At 60.1% G+C, this 26,193-nt stretch overlaps 1 protein-coding gene across 3 annotated transcripts in view; it reads left to right on the top strand.

The window, feature by feature from the left end:
• Positions 1–26,193, top strand: part of PTPRN2 (protein tyrosine phosphatase receptor type N2) — a 618,076-nt gene that overhangs the window by 495,276 nt on the left and 96,607 nt on the right. For all 3 annotated transcript variants that reach the window (XM_042249105.1, XM_042249106.1, XM_027968410.2), the window contains exon 13: positions 3,599–3,811. In XM_042249105.1, the coding sequence (XP_042105039.1) occupies positions 3,599–3,811 (213 nt within the window). The remainder of the gene's footprint in view (positions 1–3,598; positions 3,812–26,193) is intronic.

Here is a 26,193-nt window from a genome sequence, read left to right as displayed (position 1 = left end):
TGCCAGTTGTATATGTGTCCCCTACATCCTAGGGTACACGACACCCCACGCCCCCTGTGTGCCCAGGCTGCTGGGGACTGCTTTCGCCAACCCCCCTCCTTCCTGCTCCAAACTTTCCGGGAGGGAAGCGAGCTGCCACTGTACAGGAGGAGGCGGTCCGCTTTTAAAAGACGCCTGACTGTAAATGTCAAAGTCATAAATATTTAAACATTATTTTCTTTCAATTCCAAGTCAAGACTGACAAGACGCCTCTAATTAGTGGAGGGCTCTCTGCAGGGCTCAGCCCCAGGTTGGGATGGCAGGAAAGCACCTGTAGTGGCAGGCGCTCCGCAGGGGGACCTGGGGCCCCCGGTTACTCCCGGAAGGACGGAGGGTCAGACTGCTTTTAAGCGAAAGCACACGTGTCCTTCTCTCACCTCTCCTGGTTAGCAGGGATCCTGAGATTTTTTTTTAACTCTACAAAAAAGAAAGGAGATAAAATAATCCTAAATTATTTCAGCACAATCACTGTGACAAGGAGGGAGTTTATGCTCTTTAATTTTAAAAAAATGAATATAAATTTTTGTTTCTTCCAAGATTCCTAAGACCGGACTTGCTTCGACAGTCCCCGCCTCTGCACCCTTCCGGCGGCACTCTGTAGTCGTGGAGTCACTGCGGGGCCCGCCAGGAGCGGGACTTGTCAGGTTCCGGCTGAGGTGCCCCGGCGCCAGCGCGAGGCAGGCTGCCCAGCCGGCCGCTAAACTGCGGCCTCACAGCACAGGGGTCGGAACCGGGTCTCCGGCCTCTCCTAGCCCCACATCCCTGCAGCCGCGTCAGATCCTTCCTCTCCCCCACCTGCTCCGGCCGCCCCGAACGCCATCCTCAGCCTCACCACACTTCTCCCGGCCCGCCCAGCCTGCTGACCCCGGCCATCCATTCCCTGGGGGGCAGCTCCGGCCCGGGGAAGCGGGGAGCCGGGCAGGAGCGTAGAAGAGGGGACTCCGTGGGCGTGGGTCCAGTCCTACGCCCTCCGGAGGCACCTGGGGCCCCGCGGGGACTGGGCAGCGGGCCCGGGAGGAGGGACCCGCAGTCCCGCTCCCGGACGCTCTTCTTTGACCTCTCAGCCAATTGCTGAGCAGGCAGGCTCCTTTCCGCTCCCCAGGCCAAGCGCACTGCTGGTCACGGCAACCGTCGGGTTCTGGCATCAGGGACGCTGAGGTCTCCTGGCCTCCCCGGGAAGAGCCTCCGGGGGCTGCGCGCCCCGCCGGGACCTCTCCTGCCGCCCCAGGCCTGGGCCAGGGTAACGTGTAGGCCGCGGCCGGCCTCCCCCGGGGGCTCCTGCGCGCTCACGGCCTCCCGTCTGGAACCGAGGGGCTAGCGGGCGGCGTTTGTGCCCCTTATGCCCGGCCACCAGGAGTGCACCGCCCGGGAGGAGTCCCGCGCAGGCCTCTGTCCCCAGCGCGCTGCGACCGCCCGTCGGTGCGCACTGAGCTGTGGGCCACCCACCGAGGCGCCGCGCGTCCCCTCGGAGCCAGGCTGGTCACCGCGCGCGTGTGCGCGTCCTGTCGCGGGCCGAGAAGCTTCGGGAAGCCTCCGTTCCGGGGCGCCGTCAGGCACGTGGGCGGGACCCCCTAGGTAGGGCGCGGGGACCGCCTGTCGTCTGCCTGGGCGGAGTGGGGGTGTCGCGATGGCCGGGAGGGCCGAGGTGGGGGGCAGCGGGACGCCCCCTCCGCCAGCCGCGCCCCTCCTTTGTTGTGGTCCGGCTGGTCTGCGAAGACGGCGCGGGGGTGGAGGACCCCCGTCTCTCCGGGAGCAGGGGGGCGGCACTTGCGGAGCAGGGCGCTGCGGCGGAGCGGGAACCCGCGCGGCCGAGCCCCGGCGGCCTCTCGGAGGAGCGTCCCAGGCCGGAGCGCGTGGAAAGGGGCGCGCCTCCCAGTTAACAGGCCGCGCGCGGCCCGACGGGCGCCAACCACGGGCACCGCGCGAGGGCGAGGAACTGCGCGCAGGGTGGGAGGCGCAGGGGTGTCGGACGCCCTCCAGGCCAGCCCGGGGGTCCTGCACCGCGGATGGGACTTCCCCCCTCCACGTCTGTTTCTGGGCGCGGGGCGGGGAGAGCGGAGAGCCGGGGAGGCAGCCGGCGGCCTCGAGGGTGACTGTTTTGAAAGCAGCAGGGTGGGCCGGGGGAGGGGCGAGGGGAGGGTCTCCCGCCCGGCCCTCGGCCCACCTGGAGGGCCCGGCTGGCCGGCCGCCCCGGCCGGGGGCCCGCGCCCGCTCCCCGCGCTGCCCGGCGCCCGCGTCCCTCCCCCGACCCCTTCCCCCGCGTCCCCGCGCCTCCGTCGCTCCCGCCGCGGGCGGACCTGCCGTCCTCCTCGAGCCGAGCATCCAGGCAAGAAAATCCGGCGTCTTTTCTCATTTCGCCCGCTTTTCCATTAACCCAGTCCTGGCATCAGCTAATCCGCCGCACGGAAGGCAAAGAAGGCTAATTAATGACCAGCTTTTCCAGTCAAGACCGGCGATAATTGCTTTGGTGGCCTTTATGATTACAAGATAAAAACGGCCCGGCCTGACATAAGAGGCCCTGTGTACGCTGGGAGCTGGAGGAAGTGAGGAGCTGGAGGCCGAGCGGCGCAGAAAATCACTAATAGAAGGGAGATAATGAATAGGCCGGCCAGGCATTCATGGGGAAAAATCCATTTTGTTACCACGCGAAATTAGGTGGTGGAAAGGAGTTTGCTAATTGTGCTCATCCCGTAGCGACCCGCACTGAGGCGGGCGCGTCTCTATTCATTTCCTGGGTAATTGTGGACGGCGTGCTGGCCGGAGCCGGTCCATCGTCCCCCTGGCGTTTTTTAATTGTTGCTAATATTCCTCATAATGAAGCTAATGAGGGCGAGCACTGTGCAGCTTTGGGCGCACGGAGACAGTGAGACGCGCCGAAAGGGTGTTCTGACCCCCACCCCCACCCCCACCCCCCTCAAGCCTGAAAAGCTGATGGACCTGGGCTCCTTACTTTCACCCACCGAGAAGTGAACTGGACCATCTTCAGCCCCTGTCTTGCGGCTGCTCTCAAGGGAAAGTGCGCAAGTGCGTGATGTGGGGGTCTGCGTGGGTGCAAGCACCCCCCCCCACCCCGCCGGAGGTCTGTGGGGGGTGGGGTGCGCCTCTGAAGGAGAGCAGAAGGGCTTCTGAACTGGCCTCCCCCTGCAGTGGAGCGGGAGTAGTCGCCTGCCTTCAAAGCTCAGCCACTGGTCCGACCTGTGCTGAGGCTTCTACCCCTCTGCCACCAGTCTCTCCACCCCAGATACCTCGGTGGTGGCCCTAAATGCCCCTCTTACCCGTTGAGAAGGGAGAAAGGCTCTGTTTTACTTAAGGCAGTGAGTTAGGTCCCAGATACTTCCTGTCATTGAGTTGAGCGATGCTGCTGCTGACCTTCCTGGTGAAAGGCCTGCTGACCCAGGCGCGCTGTGTCCAGAGGACCCTGGCCGCTGGGCTGGGGGCTGCACTGCTGGACGCCCACGAGTCGGTCTGGTGCCAGCCCAGAGCTTTACACTTGTGGATGTCTTTGGAAAGGACGGTCTTCAGGAGCTGGGTACTCACCTGCCCCCTCTCCTGTTTGCAGAGACGCAGAATCAAGCTTCTGCCTCACCAGGCCGCACGGGAGGACTCCGCCAAGTTCGTGGTGCTCACCCTGGTCTCCCTCGCGGCCATCGTGGGGGTCTTGCTGGCGTCCGGTGTCATCTACTGCCTTCGACACCGCTCTCACTACAGGCTGAAGGAGAAGCTCTCCGGGCCGGTGGGCGACCCGGGCCCAGACGCCACCAACGCCTATCAGGTAAAGAGACGCTTTCCTCGGTGCCGCGGCCCTTCCGTCCACCCTTAGAGCAGGCCTCCCCCGCGCCCGGCAGTTGTTCGTAGTTTGGGTTCTTGTGTGATGACGATTTGAAACTTCTCATTAGCATTCATGTAAATACCTTGCAACCCCGGTTTTCCTGCTCTAAATTAATCTTACGCTGTTCTGGGATGGTCTCACGTTAGCTGTGAGAGCAGGCTGCTAATTAGAAAATGTGGAGAGTGTACAATGCATGAATTATGTATTATCTGTTATCTTTCTTAGTTTGGCCACTAGTAATAAAAAAAAAAAAGTTGCAAGATAAATTGGTTGTATAGATGTATGAAGATGTTCCTTGAATCATTGACTTCCTCGGGGTCTTAGGTGAAAAGACCCTCTGACCCTGTCTGTTGCCACCTTCGCTGTGTCCTGGATGACGTGAAATCTCAGGCTGATGGCTGGAAAGCAAACCAAGGCGTCTTTAGGAGAGCCGTGGGAGGGGGGGATGTCTGTGGGGAGGGGGTTACAGGAACAGTCCCAACATACCTGGAAACAAATGGGGACCAACGAGAGTGAGGGGAGGCAAGTTCAAACCGAACTGGACAGGAAGCAAATTCACAGAATGCTTGGGGGTTCTGGAGCGCACACTCCAGATCTAACGGTGCTGTGTAAGGAAAACACACCTCCAGTTTTAACAGCCGTGCAAGCCTGGAATATGTGCCAGTCAGGGCATTTGCTTGCTTTTAACAGAAAATATGATGTAACTCTGAGCATGTTTTCCACCTGGGAAAGTAGTGTGCTCAATCATCTTTTTGGAATTCAGTCGTCGGTTTTGTGAGGGCTCTCTCCCATTGGATTGGAGGGAGTCTTTGTTTTTCTCAGGTCGCGCGACTGTGGTGTGGAGTATGTCATGTAAATAGTGCATCCTGCTTTACAGGCACAGCTATAAACATTACCATTCTGCAGTCACAGTTGCGCTGTTGGAGGCTGCTCAAGCTCTTTCCAGAACCACCCGCCCCCGGGAGCTTGTCTGAGAGACACCCTGACCCTATCTCGCATAAGGCACTGGGATGAGCTTATAAAGTCACTCTGCTTAAAAGAGACCAGAAGGCAGCCTTCTTCCCCGTTTCAAAACTCTTGGTGCTGTTGTCGAATGAAGAGAACCTCTGGTTTTCTGGAGGGGGTCAGAAGCCTGGTCGGTGCAGTCTTTTCTTATTAAAGAAACAGCAACTTCAGATGTGTGGGAGATGGCATTTCAAGAGCAGAGCTAGCTTTGCTTCAAAGCAAAAGAAAAAGCATGTTTGAAGGAGAAGCTTGGGGAAAAATGTCACACCAACTAGTAAGACTTTATCCAGAAATTCTATTGAGCAAGGCCAGTATAGGCAGCTGGATCTGCTGGGCCAGGCCTGTGCCAGGACATAAATAAATTATCACACCGGTTCTGTTCCGTGTGTGAGAGACGGGAGATCATACGGGCGGAGGGTTTTAGAAAGCATGGCATCCTTTGATATGCTTTGAAATTCGAATATGAAATATTGATAGAATGGAAAGGTTGGGCTTGCATGCAGAAGTGACTCTTTCTGACAAAAGTGCGGGTTGCAAATGCACACTTAGGGCCGAGTTTGTGATAATTAACAGGAAAAAAAAGCATCCCAGTGACAGCTCTAATTAATAGTATCTGTAATTAAAATCATGCCCTTCCAGCAGGAAAATTGTTTGAATTTCTTAGAGTGACCTTTATGTGGTTCCTCCTGGGGGCATGGTGGTTAAGTTGATATTGATTTTATAATGAGCTCTGGTTTGTTTAATAAGAATCTGTAATCCAGGCAATAAATGAAATGTATGCTTTCCTTCAATCCAGATTAATAAAAAAAAAAAAAAGGAAAGAACACAGAAAAAAACTTTAAAAATAGGGTCTAGGAAAATTTGGAAATGAAAGCATTGTAGAGATTTTCTGGTGGGCTTGGTTTTGAGGTTACTACAGAACACCCTTGTGGGAGCTACTTTGGTTAAATGTGGAGGTTTGCTCCCCTGAAGTGGACTGTTCACTGCTCAGAACATGCACTGGGCTGTCGTCTTGTTTGGGCTTGTTTTTAGCAGAGCGCACTCAGCAGATGGGGTGAGGCTGTCCTGATTCTTAGCTCTGCGTTTGCTGAGTCATGTATTAAGGGCTGGCGGGGAAGCGGTTGCATGCAGAGGAGTTTGCAACTGGAAACGGCAGGCTTTCATCCATTCGTGGATCCATACTTCATTAGGGTTCTCTATAAATGCCGAAGTCTGCCTGAAAAAGTTTTTTAAAGTATTTCGAAGCCCAAATAGTCATTTTCAGACAGTACCTTACTGGCTTCGTTTTCAAATCCCTGGACTTCCGCGCTTTGCCAATTCTTCCCACGCTTACGGGTACCGTCCAGGTAACCCTCATCCTGGGGTTACAGGGAAGACGGAATGACTTAATACGGAACTTTCTTTCATGGGGCGTCTGGGAATGTCCCATTCATTTTATAAAGTTTCTGAAGGAGAAGATAGATGAGCACTCTGCACGTTCGGGGAGGAGGGAGTGGCCCGGGAGCGGTGGAGTGGTAGGTGGCAGTGTCGTAAGCTTTACTGACCTCAGAGCAGGAGGAGGTCAGCCTTTAAAGGAGAGAGGCCTTGGGGGGCAGGCAGTGGAAGCTCGAGGCTGGTGGTCTGCAGGCGGGCCTGGTGCCCCTGGGCGTCTGCCTCCTTCCCAAGCAGAGAGGCCACGCAGAGCTGTGGCACTGCCATCTGCCTCTTCCAGCGGGGCGGCCCTCGGGTGGCCGACCCTTCACGCACCCTGGTCTTCCTCTGCTAAAATCCGTCCCTGTATGTCCCTGGTGCTCTGGGCCAGCCCCCGCCTGCTTGTCGTAACCCATGGTTTGGGGTTTGGGGTTCCTGTGGGCTCGTGGAGTGTCCCTGAGTTCTCGGCGGGTTTTTTTTTTTTTTTAAAAACTTGTTTCCAAACAGTGAGTAATTCGCATTGTTAGCTTCCAGTGCAAATACGTTTAAACATTTTTTCATCTTGTTCCTTAAAATAGACCTATTTTATAGACAAGAGTCAGCATTTTAAAGGCTCTTACGTATGTGTGAGAGGGGGTGGTATTTCATTTGCTTTTCCTGTTGGAAAAATCACATCTTTCTCAATAGATTCATATTCTAACACGTAGCAAGATATCAATTTCACCAGGTAATCTATTGAAGTTTAATTTGCTTGGACTTGAAAGAATTGGGTGTATTAGCTTTTAGAAGAACTGAAATCCATCTTTAAAGGTCATGTTTTAATGGGATTCTGCAATTAAACTTTCTCCATTGTTTTAGTAAATGTTATTTTTGTTCTCTAAGTAGCTAAGCATAAGATACTTCGATTAAATCTGTATTTTTGGTCTAAAAGGCCAATTTCTTTGCCTTTATTCCTATTTTCTCCCCAACTGGCACGTCACGTGACACGCGCATCATGTGCATACATGAGCGTGTATTTACACACACGCGCTCACTGAGGGCAGCCCCGGGGTTGCGGGATGAAGCCACAGCCCATCAGTGAGTTTTGTCACGCCAGTGTCCCACTTCCGTGGAAGGGGATTGGGCAAGACTGGGCAGAAACAAGCCCCTGGCCGATCAGAGGCGTCCCCGCCTTCCCCCCTGAGTCTCTTTGAACGCTGCTCTGTTTCCAGGCTTTGATCATCTCCGAGCAGCAGCCGCTCCACTTCCCCTTGCCAGGGCGCAGCTCTGCAGAATCTCCGGCGAGGAGGCCTCCTCTGATGGTCTGTCTCCCGGTGCCCACAGGCCCCAGGGTATTTGGGGCCTTTGGAGCCAGACCTGGAGGAGAGGGCGGGGGCGGGGTGGGGGTGCCCATGGACAGTGGTCCCAGGAGCCCAGAGGCCCTCCGACCTCCCCGCTGGGGCGAGGAGAGCCTGGCTCAGGGAGAGAGAGGCCCCAAGCTGGCTCTGCTCCTGACCTTTGACTCAGGGGCCTCCTCCTCGTGGGTCTCTCCTCACTCGGTGTTGCTCTCAACGCAGACACCGTCCCCCCTCGAGGTGGAATGCAGGGAACTCCTGGGGTTTACCTGATCCGGGCTCTAAACCAGCCCTTCCCACTTCAGTCCACTGCACATCTTTTAGCAGCTTGACGTGGCTTTATGTTTAAATCCTCAGGCTGAAATAATTCTATGTGCAAAATTCCAATAAGCAAAATCTATCCGCTTCAAAACTGGAAGGGTGCCCTGAAATACTATTAAAGAACATTTCTTTCTATGATGACCTAGTCAGGCCTGAGGACTGGAGTCTTTCGGGTTTTGCCTCTGCAGAAGTGGCCGTCAGTACCAACCACCGCAGGCAGAATTCCCTTGAAACGTCCCAAATTCTGGTCGTGTGGCAGGGGTGTGGGCTGCCGGGCAGCAGCCAAGCTGCTGAGGGCACGGCCCGGTGACCCCCGGACAGGCCTGGGCCCCTTGGTGAGTCAGTTGAGCTTCCCTGCCTGCAGCCTTGTGAGAACCCCAGGAAAACAAGCTCACTTCCCCGGTGGTGGGAGCAAAGGGGCCCGTTTGAGGCACCTGCCTTTTTCCTGTGTTTTCCGTGTCAGGGGCCCCGGCTCAGGGTCGAGAGGCTCTGACCTGCACGCTCAGACCTTCCCGATACCTCTCCACTCCAGGTCTGAACACGTCTCTGGAAGACCTGAATTGGTAGCATGTTTTTCTCATAAATCTTAAATTTTCAAACGTGCCGTTTCCAAAAGCAGCGACTGCACGCGCGTTCCCTGGTTCCTGTGCAATGCGTTCCCTTGGAAATAGCCCCTGAGATCGGGAAACGTCTTCTAGGGGAGGCTGAGTCTAGAAAGATGGCCAAAGAGACATCCACACGTGCCCGGAAAACATGCTGCCTTCCCGATGTAGCAGCCGCTGCCCCGATCAGACAGTGGCAGTCAGGCCAGACTCACTAAACGCCGAAGACCCCTCAGCGAGGTGTCCGGGAAGCGAACAGTCGGGACGTCTTAACACGGAGGGCGCTGGGCCTGGCCTCTGCAGCTCTCCCAGGGTCCCGTGCTTCATCTGTGGTCAGCTCTCCTCTCGCCGCTGTGTCCGCGGATCTGGGCTTTGCCCCAGGCGGGCCCGGGGCAAGGGGGCCTGAGGGGGCCCACCTGCCTCCTTGGGGTCAGGCCGCTTTCCTGGGCCTCGTGTCGGGACAGCCGAGGGCAGAAAGTGTACCCGAGAGGGAGGTCCAGGCGGCACGGTGCGGGGCAGGCAGGGAGGGAAGGCGTGTCACTTGAATTGGCTGATTCTGGCGGGGGTGGGTGGAATGTTCGCGCGTCCACCTACCCCTCTCTTAGCATGGGCGCCCACTTCCACCTCTGTGAGGCCCGAGCAGCACGCCCTAGGAGCCCGGGGCCTGGAGGACCCTCCGAGAGCCCCGCCTCTGGCCCCAGCCTCCGGCTCCCGTGAGCGGTGCCCGTAGACACGCTGGGAGAGCCCGCTCCGGCCCTGGCCTGTGCCGCGGGGCCGCTCCGGGCGGCAGGCCTGTCATGCGCGTGCAGGAAGCAGGCGTGGGGTGGGCATGACTGGTCCCGGGCCCCAGGTGGCAGGCGGCAGAGCTGAACTGGCCACGGGACAGGCAGGCGGCAGGGACGCTCGCTGAACAGGCTTCCCCTCACCAGGCCTGACGGCCCCTGTGCCACCTTCCTCCTCGAGGTGAGGGGCACCGGAGAGGCGGGCCTCATGCCCTGCTGACGCGGCGTCAGCTGTAAACCCAGCCCAGGCCTGGGCACCGCTCCGCCGAGATGACCGAGGGGTCGCTGGCCCGATGGGAACCTCCCGCACGGGGCCACAGGGGGGGCACAGAGCCCACTGGAGGGCAGGGCGGCGTGCTGGAGCCTCAGTGTAGCCCCTCGGGCGGACGTGCCGGCAGGAGGACGCGCCGAGGCGCCGTGCCCCTGCGCTGTGGAGCGGGGACGGGGTCCAGGGCCAGCGACCCTCCGCACCTTGGAGAGAGGGCCGTGCAGCCCCTGCGGGTGGCCGGCTTCCCCTGCATGAGGGCGACTGTGGGCCAGGCTTGTCGCCCCGCCCAGCTGGGCTCCTTGCCCTCTTGTCTTCCCACCACACTTTCCAGTCTCTCTCCGTTCCTTCCCCGCCCCCGTGCTTGATCTCGCAGAAGGCCCTGCCCTACTTCCTGGCGACAGCAGCGGGCGTGTCCCTGGGCCCCACGCTCCTCACCCACAGGACAGGAAGAGAAGCGCATCGGGCTGGTCCCTGGGCTCTAGAAGGTTCGAGAAGGTCACGGAGGCGCCCGGGCACCTCACCTCTGTGTTCTGTTCAGGGAGCAGCTGTGTGTGCTGACCGTGGTGTGTGTGTGTTGACCATGCCGTGTGTGTGTGCTAACCGTGGTGTGTGTGTGTGCTGACCGTGGCATGCGTGTGTGCTGACCGAGGTGTGTGTGTGCTGACCGTGGTGTGTGTGTGTGCTGACCGTGGTGTGTGTGTGCTGACCGTGGTGTGTGTGTGTGCTGACCGTGGCGTGTGTGTGTTGACCGTGGTGTGTGTGTGTGTATTTACCGTGCCGTGTGTGTGTGCTAACCATGGTGTGTGTGTGTGCTGACCGTGGTGTGTGTGTGCTGACCGTGCCGTGTGTGTGTGCTGACCGTGGTGTGTGTGTGTGCTGACCGTGGTGTGTGTGTGCTGACCGTGCCGTGTGTGTGTGTGTGTGCTGACCGTGCCGTGTGTGTGTGCTGACCGTGGCGTGTGTGTGTGCTGACCGTGACGTGTGTGTGTTGACCGTGGCGTGTGTGTGTGCTGACCGTGGTGTGTGTGTGTCAATTGACCATGGTGTGTGTGTGTGCTGACCGTGGTGTGTGTGTGTTGACCGTGGCATGTGTGTGTGCTGACCGTGCCGTGTGTGTGTGCTGACTGTGGCACTCTGGTGTTGGTGGGTGTGGGTTCCTCTGGAGGCGCGGCTCGGGGCCCCCCAGCCCAGGTGAACGTCTCTGACTTCTCGCCCTGAGAGGGCTGTTCTCTCTGCTTTCGACCCTGATCCAGAGATACAAGCGCATTTCCTGGGCTGCAGTTCAGCACATGCGTGCTGCAGGGATAGCAGTGTGTTTCTGGAGAAAGCCAGAGAGAAACCCAAGGCCTGACTGTCCTGGGGAGTCCAGGACGTTGTGGGGAGGGCGCTGCTCGGGGCGGTCTGTGGGGACAGTGGCCGTGGTGTCCGTGGGGCGCTGCTCCCCGTCTGTCCGGGACCAGAGGCCGGTCCCGCCGTCCTGCAGCGTCTGGAAGAAGGTGGGCGCGTGTGCAAGCGCCCAGGGCCTCCTGAGTCCAGCGGGCCTGCTCGCCCTGCCCGGCCGCGGGCGCCCCTCGGCGGGAGGCGGAGCCTGTGTCCCGGGAGACCCCCGTGGGCTTCTCAGGCGATGCCGAGCTCTGCTGAAAGGTGGGCGCTGGGAGGAGAAGCCTGCGAGAGCGCAGGGAAGTGTGAAAATGGATTCAGCGGGGATTTAGACCCAGAGGACAGGAGGGCGGGAGGGAATGCTGAAAGGCAGGTAATCAGAGACCGAGGTCCTCGCGAGTGAGCCAGGCGGTCCCGCGAAGCCCAGCGGCAGGCCCACGACCCGCCTCCCCTTGCAGGGTCTGCCTCCTGTTCCGCGGCTCCTGCCGGCCCGGCCCCGGGGGCTCCACAGAGGCCACAGAGGCCTCCGGGCCTACGGGGACAGCCTGGCGTGGGCAGCTGTGAGCAGAGCCCCGCAGCGCCGCCTGGCCCGCTCCTGAGTCCCTGCTGGCCCGACAGCACCTGTGGACCCGGGGAGCCCCCATGCCACGCGTGGTGATGTCCACCCGCCCATCAAAGGCGGCCAAGCCCAGCTCTTAACTCCACACGGGCCTGGCACGACAGAGGGCAGAGCTCACAAAGGGGAAAGCCGAGGGCCGTCGGCTCCGACCGGCGGGGCCGCAGAAATGTGTGCTTACGAGGGGAGAATGCTTTGGAAAGGGCAGCTGCACAGCCCAACCCAGGGGAGCCAGGCAGGGCACAGCGGTTTCCAAACATCAGAGGGGACTGTACGGGGACACAGCGAGGAGGACGGCCCCCCGCGAGCCCGGACGCAGGGTGGTGCGCTGACCCACCCGGGCAAGCTCAACATCCACACCGCTGTCTCCTGAGGCCCCTTTGGCTTGGAGTCTGTGTGCCTCGGTGCTGGGACCCTGTCCCCACCCCTGGCCAGCAGCTGCACGGCCGGCATCTCTGGGTCCCTGCTGGCTTGCAGGTCACCCTGGGGGAGGGACGCCTCGGGGAGCCTCGGGAAGACCACCTGCCTCAAGCAAAGTAAGCCTCTTCCAGAAAGTCTTTTCCAGAATCCACTCCTCCCAGTGATGACATCACAGTTTCTAAAGCGGCAGGAGCCAAAGAGAACTCTGTTTCAAAGCAGTTTACAGGGAGGACCGGTTCACACTGGGTTAGGCACGTGCCTGAGACGAGCAGCTCTGAGAGGGGCCCCTGGGAACCTGGGGTGGTCAGGGAGGGCTTCCCAGAGGAGGTGAGCAAGGGGGCTCAGACGGAGAGACAAGAGGCAGAGTGCCTGGGAAAGGAGGAGGCTGGAGTCTGGGCAGTGGACAGAGGCATCTCCTTGGAGCTGACACTTACACTTAGGAGAGAGAGGCCTTTGGAGGCGGCTGAGCCCAGATCCGAGAGCATCTTGGACAGACGGAGGTGGGAGTTCCAGGAGCCGGGAGGCGTGTCTGTGCTGCACGCGAGTCACTTCTTCGGGAGACGTCACCAGAGGGATGCCCGTGACGGGGGAGAAGCTCCGTAACAGTGTTTCTCTTCTCCATCAACTGCTCTTAAACTTTGTGGCTCAAAATATTTGAATCTCCATTGGGGTTTTCTGTTTTGGAAATGAAAGTTGCTCAGTTGTATCTGACTCTTTGCAACCCCATGAATGGAATTCTCCAGGCCAGAATACTGGAGTGGATAGCCTTTCCCTTCTCCAGGGGATCTTCCCAACCCAGGGATCGAACCCAGGCCTCCTGCATTGCAGGCAGATTCTTCACCAGCTGAGCCACCAGGGAAGCCCAAGAAGACTGGAGAGGGCAGCCTATCCCTTCTCTAGCAGATCTTCCCAACCCAGGAATCAAACCAGGGTCTCCTGCATCGCAGGCAGATTCTTTACCAACTGAGCTATGAGTGAAGCTCTCCAACGCCTTCCTGCTTTGAAAGACTTGCTGATAATTAAGAATGGAATTGTGGTGGGTTATTTATTAGCAAGGGCAAGGTATTCATACAGGTGACTTCCGATTAGGAAGGCGACAGTCATGAAAAAGTATTGTTTTAAGGTTCTTTAGTGTAAAAAATAACGCAGCCAGCAAAGTTAGGTGTCTAGGTGTGTGCTTGCATGCGTCTGTGACTATCTGGAGAATGAAAAAAGGAAGACTCGCAAATGATTGTATCAGCAAGGAAGGCCACATGCTTTAAGGTGCTCAGTTGGGTAAGGTGTGTGAGGATTACGGACAGGAAGCGCAGGTTAGTGATGCTTCATCGCACATGAGCTAGAAGACTCTGTGTGATAGATGCTGGGGTTTTACCACCACCCAGGGTGTTAGTGTCAGTAAGGGGCTAGATGGATATCCTCTAAAGTTAAAAGTTCGGGTTTGCTTTATGCGTAAGCATTTGATCATTGTCATGTTTTGTAGACAGCGAAGCAGAAGACCAGCAAGTGAAAGGGATGCTCTCTAGATTACGTCCCTCACAGTCCTGACACCGTGCTCTCTAAGTCGAGTCCACGGCGGGCTTGGGTGAGAGGAAAGCGTTGTCTGTGCAGCAGCCGTCAGCTGGGAGGGCGGTTCCAGCTGGTTTACCTGCCCCCGGTCATCCCCACCCCAGCTTCCCCTTCCTCTCCTACATCCAAGGAGAAGGGAAGGACTGAGTTCAGCAGCCGCTGAATTTGACATTGAAACGCGAAGGGGAAAACCAAGGGGAAAAAAAACCCCCAGTTCTCCTGCTGTTTGCTTTCGAGCTTTCTTTTCTGCCCTCAGACCCTGTGTTTCCCAAAGGATGGCCATGAAGTGGTGCGTTTTAACTCTGATCCCCTTCCTGTGGCCCCCCGCTTCCTGAGACAGATTCCTGGGGCGCGTCTTGGGTGTACAGACCTTACCTGCTGGCTCCAGCAACTGCGGCTCACGGCCACGTGCCCTGGCCAGCGGTGCCGCACGAGTCTGGTTGCTCTCGGGTCCTCTCCCAGCCCCCTGCTGAGCCACGGGACACCCCTTCTGGGGCTTTCCTCCAGGGCCACGGCCAGCTCGGACCTGCTGTGGAAGCTGGGTACCTGTGCCTTCCTGGTGGTGACAACCTGAGATGTTCTTGCTGGCCTCAGAGGTCAGCACCCTCGTCTCACAGCTGGGAGAACCGAGATCAAACAGACTGATGGTGACTTGCCCCCATCACCCTGCCCGTCAGCGTTGGGGGGCCACATCGCCTTTCACAGCAGCTTCGGCGGCGTGACTGGGTCCCCGATGGGTGCTGGGAGTTTGTCTCTGAGGCGGAGGCAGCTGCCTGTGCCCGCCCACGCCCCCGAGGCCCTGCCCTCTGCCTTAATGAGGCTGCAGGCGGGAGGGGGAGCTGTGAAGCCCTTTTGTGCCCCTGCCTGGATCCGTGCTGGCCTTGGACCCTCCCTTGCGCTCCTCTGTCCTGGAACCTTTGTGCGGGCTGCGGCCCTCACTCTGAAAGCCCTCCCCCAGCTTTACCGCTCCACCAGCGTCCCATCTGTCCCCCGGCCGGACCCCACACCCCCCGCCTGTCCAGCACGGCCCCTCCTGAGGGACCTCTCCAGGCACCTTGAAACACCCTTCACTTCTGGAGGGGCTTTCGCCGCAGGCTGAGCCAGACCAGAACTCAGCTTGTTCCTTCCCAGGCATGTCCTCTGAAAAGAAGGCGAGGATCCGGGGAATGGATGCTCAGCCCCAGCAGGGATCTCTCAGAGCCCGGTAAAGCCTGGTCAGCAGGTGGGTCTAAGGTATCGTCGTGAGAGGAGCTGGTCGGGGGCGTGTTTAGAACTCTCGTGAAGACATCACCCTTGGCCTCCAGTGTCCAGAGCAGCGCCCCACACACGGCCCCAGGTGCGTGTTGAGCTCCATGTGTGGATGGACGTGACGACGGTGATGGCCGGCCTTGGGGATTCGGCATCTGCTGAGCGAGGAGAAAATTAGGGCAGTGCAAAAGCTTTCGGCAGGAGATGGCTGCTCGTCCATGTCCACGTCAGGACCAGGGCTCCCTGAAGGGGTGCGCAGCTTGTTCCCACTTGACGTGGCTGCTTTTTATCGTCTGAATATGAAATATGAGCCTGAAACGCCATGCACACAGATGGAGCCACTCCAGACCGCCTTTGCTCGCAGAGGCCGAGTTGAATGTGAGCTGTGAGGGGTTTCTGACATTCAGGACCCTGTGAGCTGTCAGCTGCAGGAGTCCAGGGAGTTCGGGGTTTGTGTTTACTGTTTTATTTGTCTTAACGATGGCGGCCCCGCTGGGGCCCTTCTAGCTGGACTGGAACCCTCCTGTGAGGGCTTCTGGGTCTTGCCGGGGTTGTGGGTCAGGCGCACTCTCTCCTGCATCTCCATGAATTCCAGCTTTCAGTCGAACCACCAGAGATCGTTGCGGAAACCATGGTAACTGGGTTAGGAGAGAAGATGCTCGTGGAGTTACGTGTTTCCATTCTGTGTTTTCCTTGTCGCGGCTCTTCCCCGATTTCACCCTGATGGTGATCAGAGATAGAGCATGTCCCAGAGCATGTCCCGGAGTATGTCCCCGGCCTGAAAGGACACTCAGGCTTGGGGTGGGACCTGGTAGACCGTGGGTGAGCCAGACACACCAGGGAGGAACTGAGTAGCGTGTCTTCTGGGCCCATCATTAGGCAGCAGGCCAGCCGTAATTTGGTGGTTTCATCCCCTGCACTAGAGCTATGGAAAATGAGACCAGACTCGAGCTGTCACCTGCGGCTCACCAGTGACGTCCCAGCCCCACCTGAGGACCCGAGTCCAGCTCCCAGGCAGCCCCGCCCCCCGCAGCCTCTCGTGGGGGCGGCCCTTCCCCAGTGTCTCGGCCACTGCCCAGTGTAGGCAGCCTGGGCCCTAGGGGCTGCTGGCTGCAGGCAGTACCCACTGATAAGCGGGCATCAGGAGAGCCTCGCTGATCTGTGCTGGACACCGAGGGGGACAGAGAAGGGGAAAGTGACCGCTGCCCTCAGTCTGGCAGGCGAGGACCGTCCGCGTGGCGGTGACCAGACAGCAGGCAGGGGCCGCGCGTCTCTGACTGTGGGCTGCTCCAGACGCAGAAGCGAGCGGGATGCCCTCCTTACCTCTGCCAGCGGAGACGTGTCCGTGTCTTTACCCCTCGTTTAGAGAAAGCGTTTACAAAATGGGAGCCGTGACTCAGTGTTGCTCCGTAAACACTGCTGACCGCGGGCTGTCCTGGACAGTTGACTGACGCCATGGGAGCCGGCACTGAAGGCAGCTGCACTCTGGCCAGAGGAGCCCGGGTCTGCAGCCACAGCTGTTCTCAGGGCATTGGGGTGCTGGTGGGGCACAGGTTAAAGGTCAGAATGAGCACTGCCTTGTGGAGACTCTCAGGCCAGCTCAGGATTCACTCTGGAGACGTGCTTCTCCCCTGCATGGGCACGTGTGTGCACGGTGTGTGTGCTGTGTGTGCATGTGTGTGCAGTCATGTGTGTACACAATGCATCCGTGTGTGTGCACATGTGTGTACACGTGTGTGCACGGTGAGTGTGCATGTGTGTGCATTCATGTATGTGCACATAACGCATCCTTGTGTACATGCACGTGTGTGCACAGTGCATGTGCATGCGTGTGCATGCAGGTGTGTACACAATGCATCCGTGTGTGCACGTGTGTGCACAGTGTGTTCGTGTGTGCACACATGCATTTGTGTGTGCATAAGTGTGTACACAGTGTGTGTGCTGTGTGCGTGTGTGCACAGTGTGTGCTGTGAGTGTGTGCATGCGTGTGTGTGCATGTGTGTGCGCCGTGTGTGTGCTGTGTGCGTGTGTGCATGTGTGTACACATGCATGCACATGGTCTGTGCACGTGTGAGCATGCTGTTCCGCCAAGGGAATGTAAACGTGATCTGGGCGTCACTGAGCAGCTGCTGGATGCAGTGAAGAGCGTCCAGGATGAGTGGTGGGGACCCCGTGACACACGCCAGAGCTGGAGAGACAGGCTGAGCACCAGCTCTCACCCAGAGAGCAGGAGGAGGCCTGAATTGGGGACCCCACCCACTGCACCTGCTGCGCCTCTAACCACCCCCTGCCAGGGTTCTCTGCTTCCTACCCAGAAACAGCCAGGGCGCCCAATCCCTTACGAGGTCGCCGGGGAGAGCCGTCCTGGTGTGCACGGAGCACACACCTGTGTCCACTTCCCAGGGCAACGCTGAGCAGACGAGCTGCTCTCAGTGGAGGGGTCCCGTGAAACCACACCCTCACCCAGTGTGACTCTGCGCTCACAAGCCTGGAGGCCCTTCCTCCCAGTCACACTTGTCACGCGTCACAGCTGCTGGGGGAGAGCCCGGCTCACCAGGCGAGGCTTCACTTTTCTTCCTGGGCTTCTTCTTGATGGGACATTCCTGGGCCCGGAGTGTCCAGGTCAGACACTTCGCTCGTCTGTTCACTGTGAATGTAGAAGTCGCCGTGTGTCAGACATACCTCGTGTGGGGTTTTATTGGGAAAGTGAAGCCTGACCAGTCAACTACAAACCAGCAAACAGCGGGAAGAGCAGACGTGCCCGGGCCTCACCCTGAGCGCCCGCCCCAGGGCTCCCCTGCTGCCCGTGGGCCACGCTTGTGGTCACGCCACCGCCGAGCGTGTTCGTGGCGCCTTCCGTCATCGCGTCTCCGTGGCCTCCTGCACGCAACCCCCGAACGCCACTCTGGGTCCCTTGTGCCCCTTGCCTCACCGTGCTGTGGGGTCCGCAGTGCCTTCCGAGCTGGGCTGAGGCCTCCCAGGGCAGCCGCTCCTTTTCAGTGTTTTTATCCACCAGGAGAGTAATTGCCCCCCACCCCGCCTCACCGGGCACCTAATGAAACCCTTTCACTTTCTCTCGGCTTTGTGTCCCTCACCAGCTTTGCCCTGCTACACTAATTACGATCCCAAACAGCCCCACAAACCCGGTGCCTTTGTGTGCACACTCGGCGTCCGCTGCTTTGTTCCCGCTGCTCCGTGAAAGGTACAAAGAGGCTGTTCTCAAGCCCGCGGAGTCCCGTCTTTCCTCGGGCGCAGTCTGGGGACGGCAGCCTTTTCTCTCAGAGCAAGCGCCACTCAGTCCAGGTTCCCCATCGGATAGGATTCCACGTGTGAGGGTGGCCTTCTGCCGCCAGAGTCCTGTTCGGCTCACTTTGCAGGTTGTGCTACGGCGCAGGGATGCTGGACACTCTGCAGATGCATCCCAGGGCCGCGGCCGCAGGTGGGGGGAAAGCAGGTGGCTTCATAGACAACGATCCGCACGCCCTGTGCGCGCCTGGCGTCGGAGCCCACACCCCTGCACCCCCTCCTGCACCCCACACCCCCGCGTGCCCGCACTCCCACACGCCAACACCCTGAGGACCCCTGGAGTGGGAGGCTTCAGAGCTTCAGCGGATGCTGCACTGACTCTGTTCTCTGGACCTGCCCGCTTGGGTGGCTGGCGGGGCTGGATGGACTGAGGGGGCACCCTGCACGGTGCCAGGAGGGGGGACCCGCGTTGGCTTGATGGGAAGTTCACGCCCTGTCTCACGTCTCTTGACCAACGAGGACGCGTTCAGACGTAAAGTATCAGGACACATGTGTCCCGTGTTTGATGATTCTGTGATGGAGTACTGGATTTTAGGGGGACTGAAAATGCTGTTCTTTTCTCTTTAGACTTCTGAACTCTGGTTTCCCCAAGAAGGGAGGGGAGAGATCCTTCCCACTGCAGACAATGGTCGATTGGCAAACTGGGTTCCGCGTGGCCCATGCCCTCCCCAGCAGGGGGACAGTGCGCATGGAACCCCGCCTTTCAGTTGCAGTGTCCTGGGAGCAGGACCTAGCGGGGTGTGCTGGCTGCTTCCGCACACCCACGCACAATCCAGGAAGCTGGTCGGGGAGCCCGTGTCTGGCAGACGGAAGGCATGGATGGCGGCTGCACACTCGCCTCACGCCCCAGCCCTGTGTTAGCTCCTTGCCCTTTTGCTGTTGGAATGCCCCCTGCGGCCCTGTGCAGCCCTGCTAACACCATCCCCACCTCCACAGGTCAGGAGGCTGACGTCCAGACACAGGCGGCTTGTCCAAAGCCTTGCAGCTGCTGAGCAGCCAAGCTGGGACTCAGGCCCAGGGCTTCTGGTGGGACTCGTTGCCTGGACACCCTCGACCCAAAATGTCTGGCGTGGACAGGGTCTGCCTCCAGCCGATCTCTGTCCCCCGACTCCCTTAACCCAAGGACAGGGTCTGTCCCGGACCGAGCTCTGTCCCCCAACCCCCTTAACCCAAGGACAGGGTCTGCCTCCAGCCGATCTCTGTCCCCCGACTCCCTTAACCCAAGGACAGGGTCTGTCTCGGACTGAGCTCTGTCCCCCAACCCCCTTAACCCAAGGACAGGGTCTGTCCCGGACCGAGCTCTGTCCCCCAACCCCCTTAACCCAAGGACAGGGTCTGTCTCCAGCTGAGCTCTGTCCCCCAACCCCCTTAACCCAAGGACAGGGTCTGTCTCCAGCCGAGCTGTCTCCTGACCCCCTTGACCCAAGGACGGGGTCTATCTTGGGCCGAGCTCTCTGCCCCGCTGGGTCCATCTTCTCCCTGGGCTGGCTCCTGAGATGCTCATGGCTCAGGAACCCCTGCTTCCCAAGAGAGGCCCCGTTGATGCTGCTGATGCTGCCATGGGCTCACCAGCCAAAGGGCCCCATCTCTGAGTGATTGCGTGCGCCGCCCCCCGGCAGGAGCTCGGGACACTGCCTCTGGCCTCTCCATGACTGTCCCCAGACCTGAGAGAGTCCGGAAGCTGAAGACACACAGCCACGCAGAGAAATATCAGCTCCCCAGAGACTGGCGTCCTGGAAACCACAGCAGCGTGGCCCCAAACAGGCGGTTTCCTCTTCGCTGTCAGAAAAGCCCGTCTTTTCCTTCGCATGCGCCGTCTTCTCTCCTGCCAAAGCGCAGGCACTGTGAGGAGAGACAGATCCGGCCAGACTCCTAGTGAGAGCGATCCCTGGGCCAGGGCTCCGGTCACAGCTGCAGAGAGCGCTCGGGGGGAAGGGAGCCCCAAGTCTGTGGGTGCAGCCCTGGGGCTCCAGCTCTGTGCTGGTGCCCACTCTGCAGGGATGGATGAGGGGCACCCCGAGCCAAGAGCCATTTGAAGGGAACCCACGGACGGCTGGTCGACCCCGCGTATAGGTCTGTGAGCAAAAGGCGCCTGTGGCTGAATCTGCCCATCTTTCTCTTCATAACCAAGATTGCTCTTGGTTGTTAAGTCACATGAATCGGGACCTGAGGATGGTAATTGCCTTTATCCACTCAAGGGCATCGTGCTAAATGCTCAGGATTATTCTTCTGAGGGCAGCATGTCCTCGATCATGAGCAGAGTCCGTTTTTAATCAAAAGAGAGTAAGCTTGGATCTTAAACTCCTTAAAGATTTCTTGTCCAGTGGAGGGGCTGGAAGGTGCCATCCAGCCAAGCAAAGGCTATTTGCCAGACTCTCATCTGTGCTCGGGATGTGGCCACGTCTGCAAAGTTGAAGGGGACTGTGATTTCAGGGAGGCTGCGCTGTAGTCCGTGGGCTTCATTGTGGCTCAGTGGTGAAGAACACCAGCTCAGGAAATGCAAGTTCTGTGGGTCGGGAAGATCCCCTGGAGAAGAAAATGGAGCCCACTGCAGTATTCCTGCCTGGGAAATCCCATGGGCAGAGGAGCCTGGCGGGCTACAGTCCACGGGGTCACAAAGAGCTGGGCACGACCAAGTGACACACGCACACACATGCACGCACGCACACGCACACCACACCTTGACGGGCTGTGTCCCACAGTTTTCATTCTGGGGTTCCGTGGCCTCACCTGGGGATCAGTGCTCGGCGTGGACTCTGCCCCGCCTGCTGGCTGCCGGGGTGACGAGTGAGGAAAAGTCCCGAGCGTGAGCAGGCTTGTCTCTGGGTTTCTTTCAGAGCCGGCTGTGGAGTTCATTCAGCACGGCCAGTTTCCTTTCACTCAAGCGGGCCGTCTTCCCCGGACGATCCTAGCTCATAGCTCTGCACTCTAACCCCCGTCACAGACGGCAGTGTTTATCACCCAATGGTGCGCGTGTCCTGGACGATGCCGCATGGCCCTTCCTGGTCGTAAACGCAGGCAGTGAACGCAGGAAGGGCGCTGGCCTGGTCGCAGCTCCGTGTGATGGGAACTCGCGCTGTGAACGGCACGTTGCGTTTAAGATGAGTGGTTAAGCCCAGCTGGTGCGCTGTGCTGTTGCCTCGGGGGTCAGCGGGTTCACGCCTTCACTGTCACCGTGTGGACTGTGGGCGCCTTTTTAGGGAGACGTGGTCCTTTTAAATGAAGAATGAGGCCCCGTCTGCAGGGTCCCCGTCTGGTCGAGGGGTGGGCAGCCTGGTGAACCCACCACACACCGCACCACACTAGGCAGCCTCGCTGCAAGACCCGCAGAGCACAGACTGGGCTCTTCCTACAAAACCATACACCTGGGCGATGAAAATCCACCGTTAGCCCCCCGGCCAGACCGTTACTAAGGCAGGTAGGAATGTTCTAAAAGGTTCATTTTTCCTTAGAAATTTTTAATTTCCAAGCAGTAGCTCAGAGCGTGGACAAACATAGAATTTCTGATATTTACTTACAAGCTACGAGCAACATAAAGGACTAACTTAAAAGGCTGCACGGTGACCCTCGGGGTTTCCTCATCTTTCTGGGACCATCTGCCTCTCTGGGTTCACCCAGAGCGTGCTGCGACCGTGTGGGGGGTGACGTGGCCGCAGTGACGTGAGGGACTCTGCCTGGTACCGGGTGGAAGGAGCCAGGACCGAAGGTGCACTTGAGCCCTTTCCTCAGACACTGGGACCCGCATGTCCCCTCCAGGGGGGTGTGGTCGTCATCAGACTGGGGCAGGTCAGACTGAACCACTTTGGGGTGAGCCCTGTTTTTGCTGTGGACAGACTGCCCTGGCTCTCTTTGGTTAGGTCAGGAGCCGCTGCGGGGGTGGGACTTGCCTGCTTACAGGCCTGGCGTGTGTGCGGTGTGGCGCTCAGCTCTGTCATCCTGCAGCAAGCACAGACGAGCCCCACAGCTTCTGACAGTGCCACAGCCTGCTAATCCGAGCCGGACGCAACTCATCGCCACATCTCGGCTCCAGAGGGCAAGGCTGGAACCCCAGCCTCGAGGCCTGCAGCAGGCAGACCCCCAGGGGAGCCGAGCTGCAGGTTGGGGGTACCGAGGAGCTCGGCCCTGACCCTCACTGCCCACTTCTTGCTTCCGGACCCAATTCCCTCAATGGGGGCCCAGCGAGGGTGTATGATAGGAGCCCAGCTTGCTCCCCAAGGGGTGACACGGCGGTCCTGGCCCCCTGCCCCCTCCCCCACCAGCAGCCCCCCTCCTGGGGGGTTCTTCCAGCCACGTGGGCCTCCTGCCCTCTCGCCCTCGCTGCCGACCTCCTGGCCTCCACATCCGCCTTCGTCCGCCCATAGGGCTCCCAACGGACGGACCCCTCGAGGTCCCTTGTCACCGGCCTGCCAGCCAGAACGTGGGGCCTGGCTGCACCCCCACCAGGGCCCCCCGGCGTCCAGTGTCAGGTGGGCAGCTTGCTGAAAAAGTTCCTGACAATGCTGATGGCCACCCGGGAGCTCAGGCCTGTTCGCAAATGCTCCACATGAGCCTGGTCTCCACGCGGGCCTCTGGAGAGCTTTGCCCTTGTCCCCATTTCAGAGGAGGAGGTGGGGGCACAGAGAGGCTCACCGGTTTGCTCAAGGTCACGGAGCTGGCGACTGCTGCCCCCACGACTCAGCGTCAGCATCGCAACTCCAGATGTGAGTGGATGGACACTTCCCAGAGCCAGGAGAGAATCAGCGTGGGGGATGCCGCTGTTCCCATCGCAGCCTCTGGAGCAGCAGGTGCTCTGGGCTCCAGGGGGCCTGTGCTCAGCCAGAGTGGCCTGGCGTGCTGTCTGGAGGGGTGGCTTTGCAGAGGCAGGGCTGCCCAGTGTCTGCTCAGGGCCCTCGGAACTCGCCTGCGCCGGTGACTTGCGGGAGCTGGGGCGAGGTGGCTGCTGGGCCCCGGGCATATCACCTCCCCCCTGACTCATCCATTGGCACCAAGCTGGGCCCTCCCAGGCCCCCAGGAGCAGTGGCTCCAGCCCCCAGATGTCTCATCTCTGCCTGACCCTCCCCTGGCTCCACCACCTCTCAGGTCATCCTGCCTCATCATTTATCACGTAGAAGCTGGACTGTGGTCAGTTTGAGGTCAAGCGTCCTCCCTTAGCGGCTGCATCTGCTTTTATCTGCAGGTGAGAGAGGCCTGACCCCACGTGGGCTCCCGGCAGTGAGCCCCCCCGGCAGCGAGCCCCCCCAGCAGTGGGCCCCCCCGGCAGTGAGCCCCCGGCAGTGAGCCCCCGGCAGTGAGCCCCCCCGGCAGTGAGCCCCCCCGGCAGTGGGCCCCCCCGGCAGTGGGCCTGAGCGGCCCGGAGCCCCCCCGGCAGTGGGCCCCCGGCAGTGAGCCCCCCCGGCAGTGGGCCTGAGCGGCCCGGAGCCCCCCGGGCAGTGAGCCCCCGGCAGTGGGCCCCCCCGGCAGTGAGCCCCCGGCAGTGGGCCCCCCAGCAGTGAGCCCCCGGCAGTGAGCCCCCCCGGCAGTGGGCCCCCCCGGCAGTGAGCCCCCCCGGCAGTGGGCCTGAGCGGCCCAGAGCCCCCCCTGGCAGTGAGCCCCCGGCAGTGGGCCCCCCCCGGCAGTGGGCCCCCCCGGCAGTGAGCCCCCCCGGCAGTGAGCCTGAGCGGCCCCGAGCCCCGCTCTGGGCAGGCGAGGGGCCTCCGTCTGCAGCCTGGGGGCCCTGTGGTCAGTGTTGGTGCTCTTGGATGGAGGAGTGTTACTGGAGCTTTTATTTAAACCACAGAGACCCACAGGGAGAGTCCACTCTCGGTAGCACCCTGGCGCGTGCCGGACCTGAGTCACAGGGCCAGTCCCGGGCAACGCAGGCACCTGTGTGGGCTTGGCCAGCTCTCCAGGTCGGTCATAATCACCAGTGACCCGTGAGGAGGCCATGGGGTGATGTGGGGCACCCCCACCTCTAAAATTCCTGCTTCCAGAGAAGTGTCCCTGACTCACCAGGCCACCAAGAGCAGATCTGGTTTAGAGAACGTTCCTGTCCCTATTGCACCAACTCCCACTCCTGCGCTGACAGTGAGGGGCCCCTCCAACCCCGCTCTGACAGCGACAGGGACGGCGACGGGGTCGGTGATGGACCTCGTGGCGGGGCCTCGCTGGCGTTCCGCACACTGGAACCCTGGAGTCTTCTGCACTCTCCGGTTCCTTCCGTCTCAGGATGAAAGCACTCGGGCCAGGGCCCTGAATGCCTCGCCAGAGGTCACACAGGGAGTCTGCCCAGGCAGGGGCCCTGCCAGGCTGTGCCCTCTCCATGGGGACCGAGGAGGGATGGAATCGGGAGTGGCGTCGCCCTTTATCCCGGCGCCTCCGGGGCAGACAGCAGCTGCTCTGATGTTCTGCTGTTGGGGGGTGAACCGCCAGCTTCTCAGATCCTCTTCCCCGGAGGAGCCATTCAGGGCATGTTCTGTTCTTCACGTGAGCAACGTGAAACCTCACAAGTTACTGCAGAGAGTTCCTGGTGTGCTTTTCTCGAAGTCAGGGAACATCCGCTGTGCCTAAGCAGGAAGCGGTGGGACGTGGCTTGGCCCCTGGAGTCGTCTTCCTCGGTATCGGCACAGTCGCCTGCCGGGCGGCTTCCTGGTGGCTCAGGGGCAAAGAGCCACCTGCAGGGTATGAGACGCAGCAGGTGCGGGTTCGATCCCTGAGTCGGGGAGATGCCCTGGAGAAGGGCGCAGCAACCCACTCTTGTATTCGAGCCTGGAGACTCCCACAGACAGAAGAGCCCTGGTCAGCGGTCCCTGGGTGGCCTGTGGACGCGGCTGAGCACGTCCGCCGTGCCTGGGCTCCTCGTTGCTTCTAAGGTTCCGTGAAGCCGAGGGGGGGTCTCAAGTAGACTGGCTGTCTGGGAGCCACGGGTAACTCCTGAGCCCTGGGGGAGAGCAGCAGGCCCCCCTCAGCACCGCCCTTCCTTCCCTTTGGTCTCTTCCACCGGCTTCTGCAGTGCCCACACCACCCCCTGCAGATGCTCTGACGGGGCTGGGGGCTCTCGGCCAGGCGGGCCCCCTCACAGCGCGCCTGAGCCATCCTCTGACCCAGAGAAGGGTTAGCACAGCGTCCCCGGGGAGAGCGAGTCCTCAGGGGCCTCAGGACGAGCTTTAGTCCCAGAGACAGGTGGCCAGGCGAGAGGACACGGAGCGGAGACCTCCTTGCCCGCAGGACCTTGAGGCCGGGACAGCGCCTGGTGTGCGGGGTGCAGCCCCCAAGGGCACCAGGGAAGAGGAGGCCCCTCGGGTCTCCACGCTGCCTCTTTGCCCCGAGCAGTCTTCAGCTCGTGGGCCCAGATTCTCTTGTAGACTTTCTCTTCACGTCCTTTGGCTGGACAGCTCTGCTGACAGTGCTCACTGGGCAGGGCTGGAAGGCCCCGCAGCGTGACTGATGGGATCCCCCAAAGGCACTTCTGTGGGTCAGAAGTGGGGGAGCGTCCAGCTGGGTCTCCTGGGGGCCGGGTGACCACCGAGCCCTGAGTCTGGTGGCTGCGGGCACGGCCAGGCCTCCCCCTCCAGACTGGCCACACACCCCTGTGCTGGGGCCCTGAGGCCCCACGGTGACCCAGCCGAGCTCCATAGGGCCCGGGGAAACCGTCCGGCAGGCCCGTCCCCGCGTCCATGTCGCCCAGCAGGCCTGTCCCCGTCCACCCTGTGCGTTCCCCGTGCGCGCTTCTGCTGAGTCTCTCCCGTGTGGCCTCACCACTGCAAGCGAGGCTTTGGGAACAAGAAGAACCAAAGAGAGGGTTTTTTCCTAATGCTGTGACGAAGGTGCAAGGGTCTGCATTTCAGTCTAACCCCTGCCCCCGCCAGAGCCCACATTCTGGGGCGCGAGGAGGCGCCTGGAGTCTGTCCACACAGCACACGGGGCGGCCCCGCCTGAGCCTGTGCTCATCTGTGTGTGTGTCTCTGTGTCTGTGTGCCTGTCTGTGTGTGTCTGTGTCTGTGTGTCTATGTGTTTGTGTTTCTGTGTGTGTGTCTGTGTGTCTCTGTGTGTGTGTCTCTCTGTGTCTCTCTGTGTCTCTATGTGTCTCTG

The sequence above is a fragment of the Ovis aries genome, chromosome 4, assembly GCF_016772045.2.
Source record: "Ovis aries strain OAR_USU_Benz2616 breed Rambouillet chromosome 4, ARS-UI_Ramb_v3.0, whole genome shotgun sequence".
NCBI classification, from domain to species: domain Eukaryota; kingdom Metazoa; phylum Chordata; class Mammalia; order Artiodactyla; family Bovidae; genus Ovis; species Ovis aries.
Note: the sequence above shows the minus strand (reverse complement) of the source record. Positions and strands in the feature narration are given on the sequence as shown.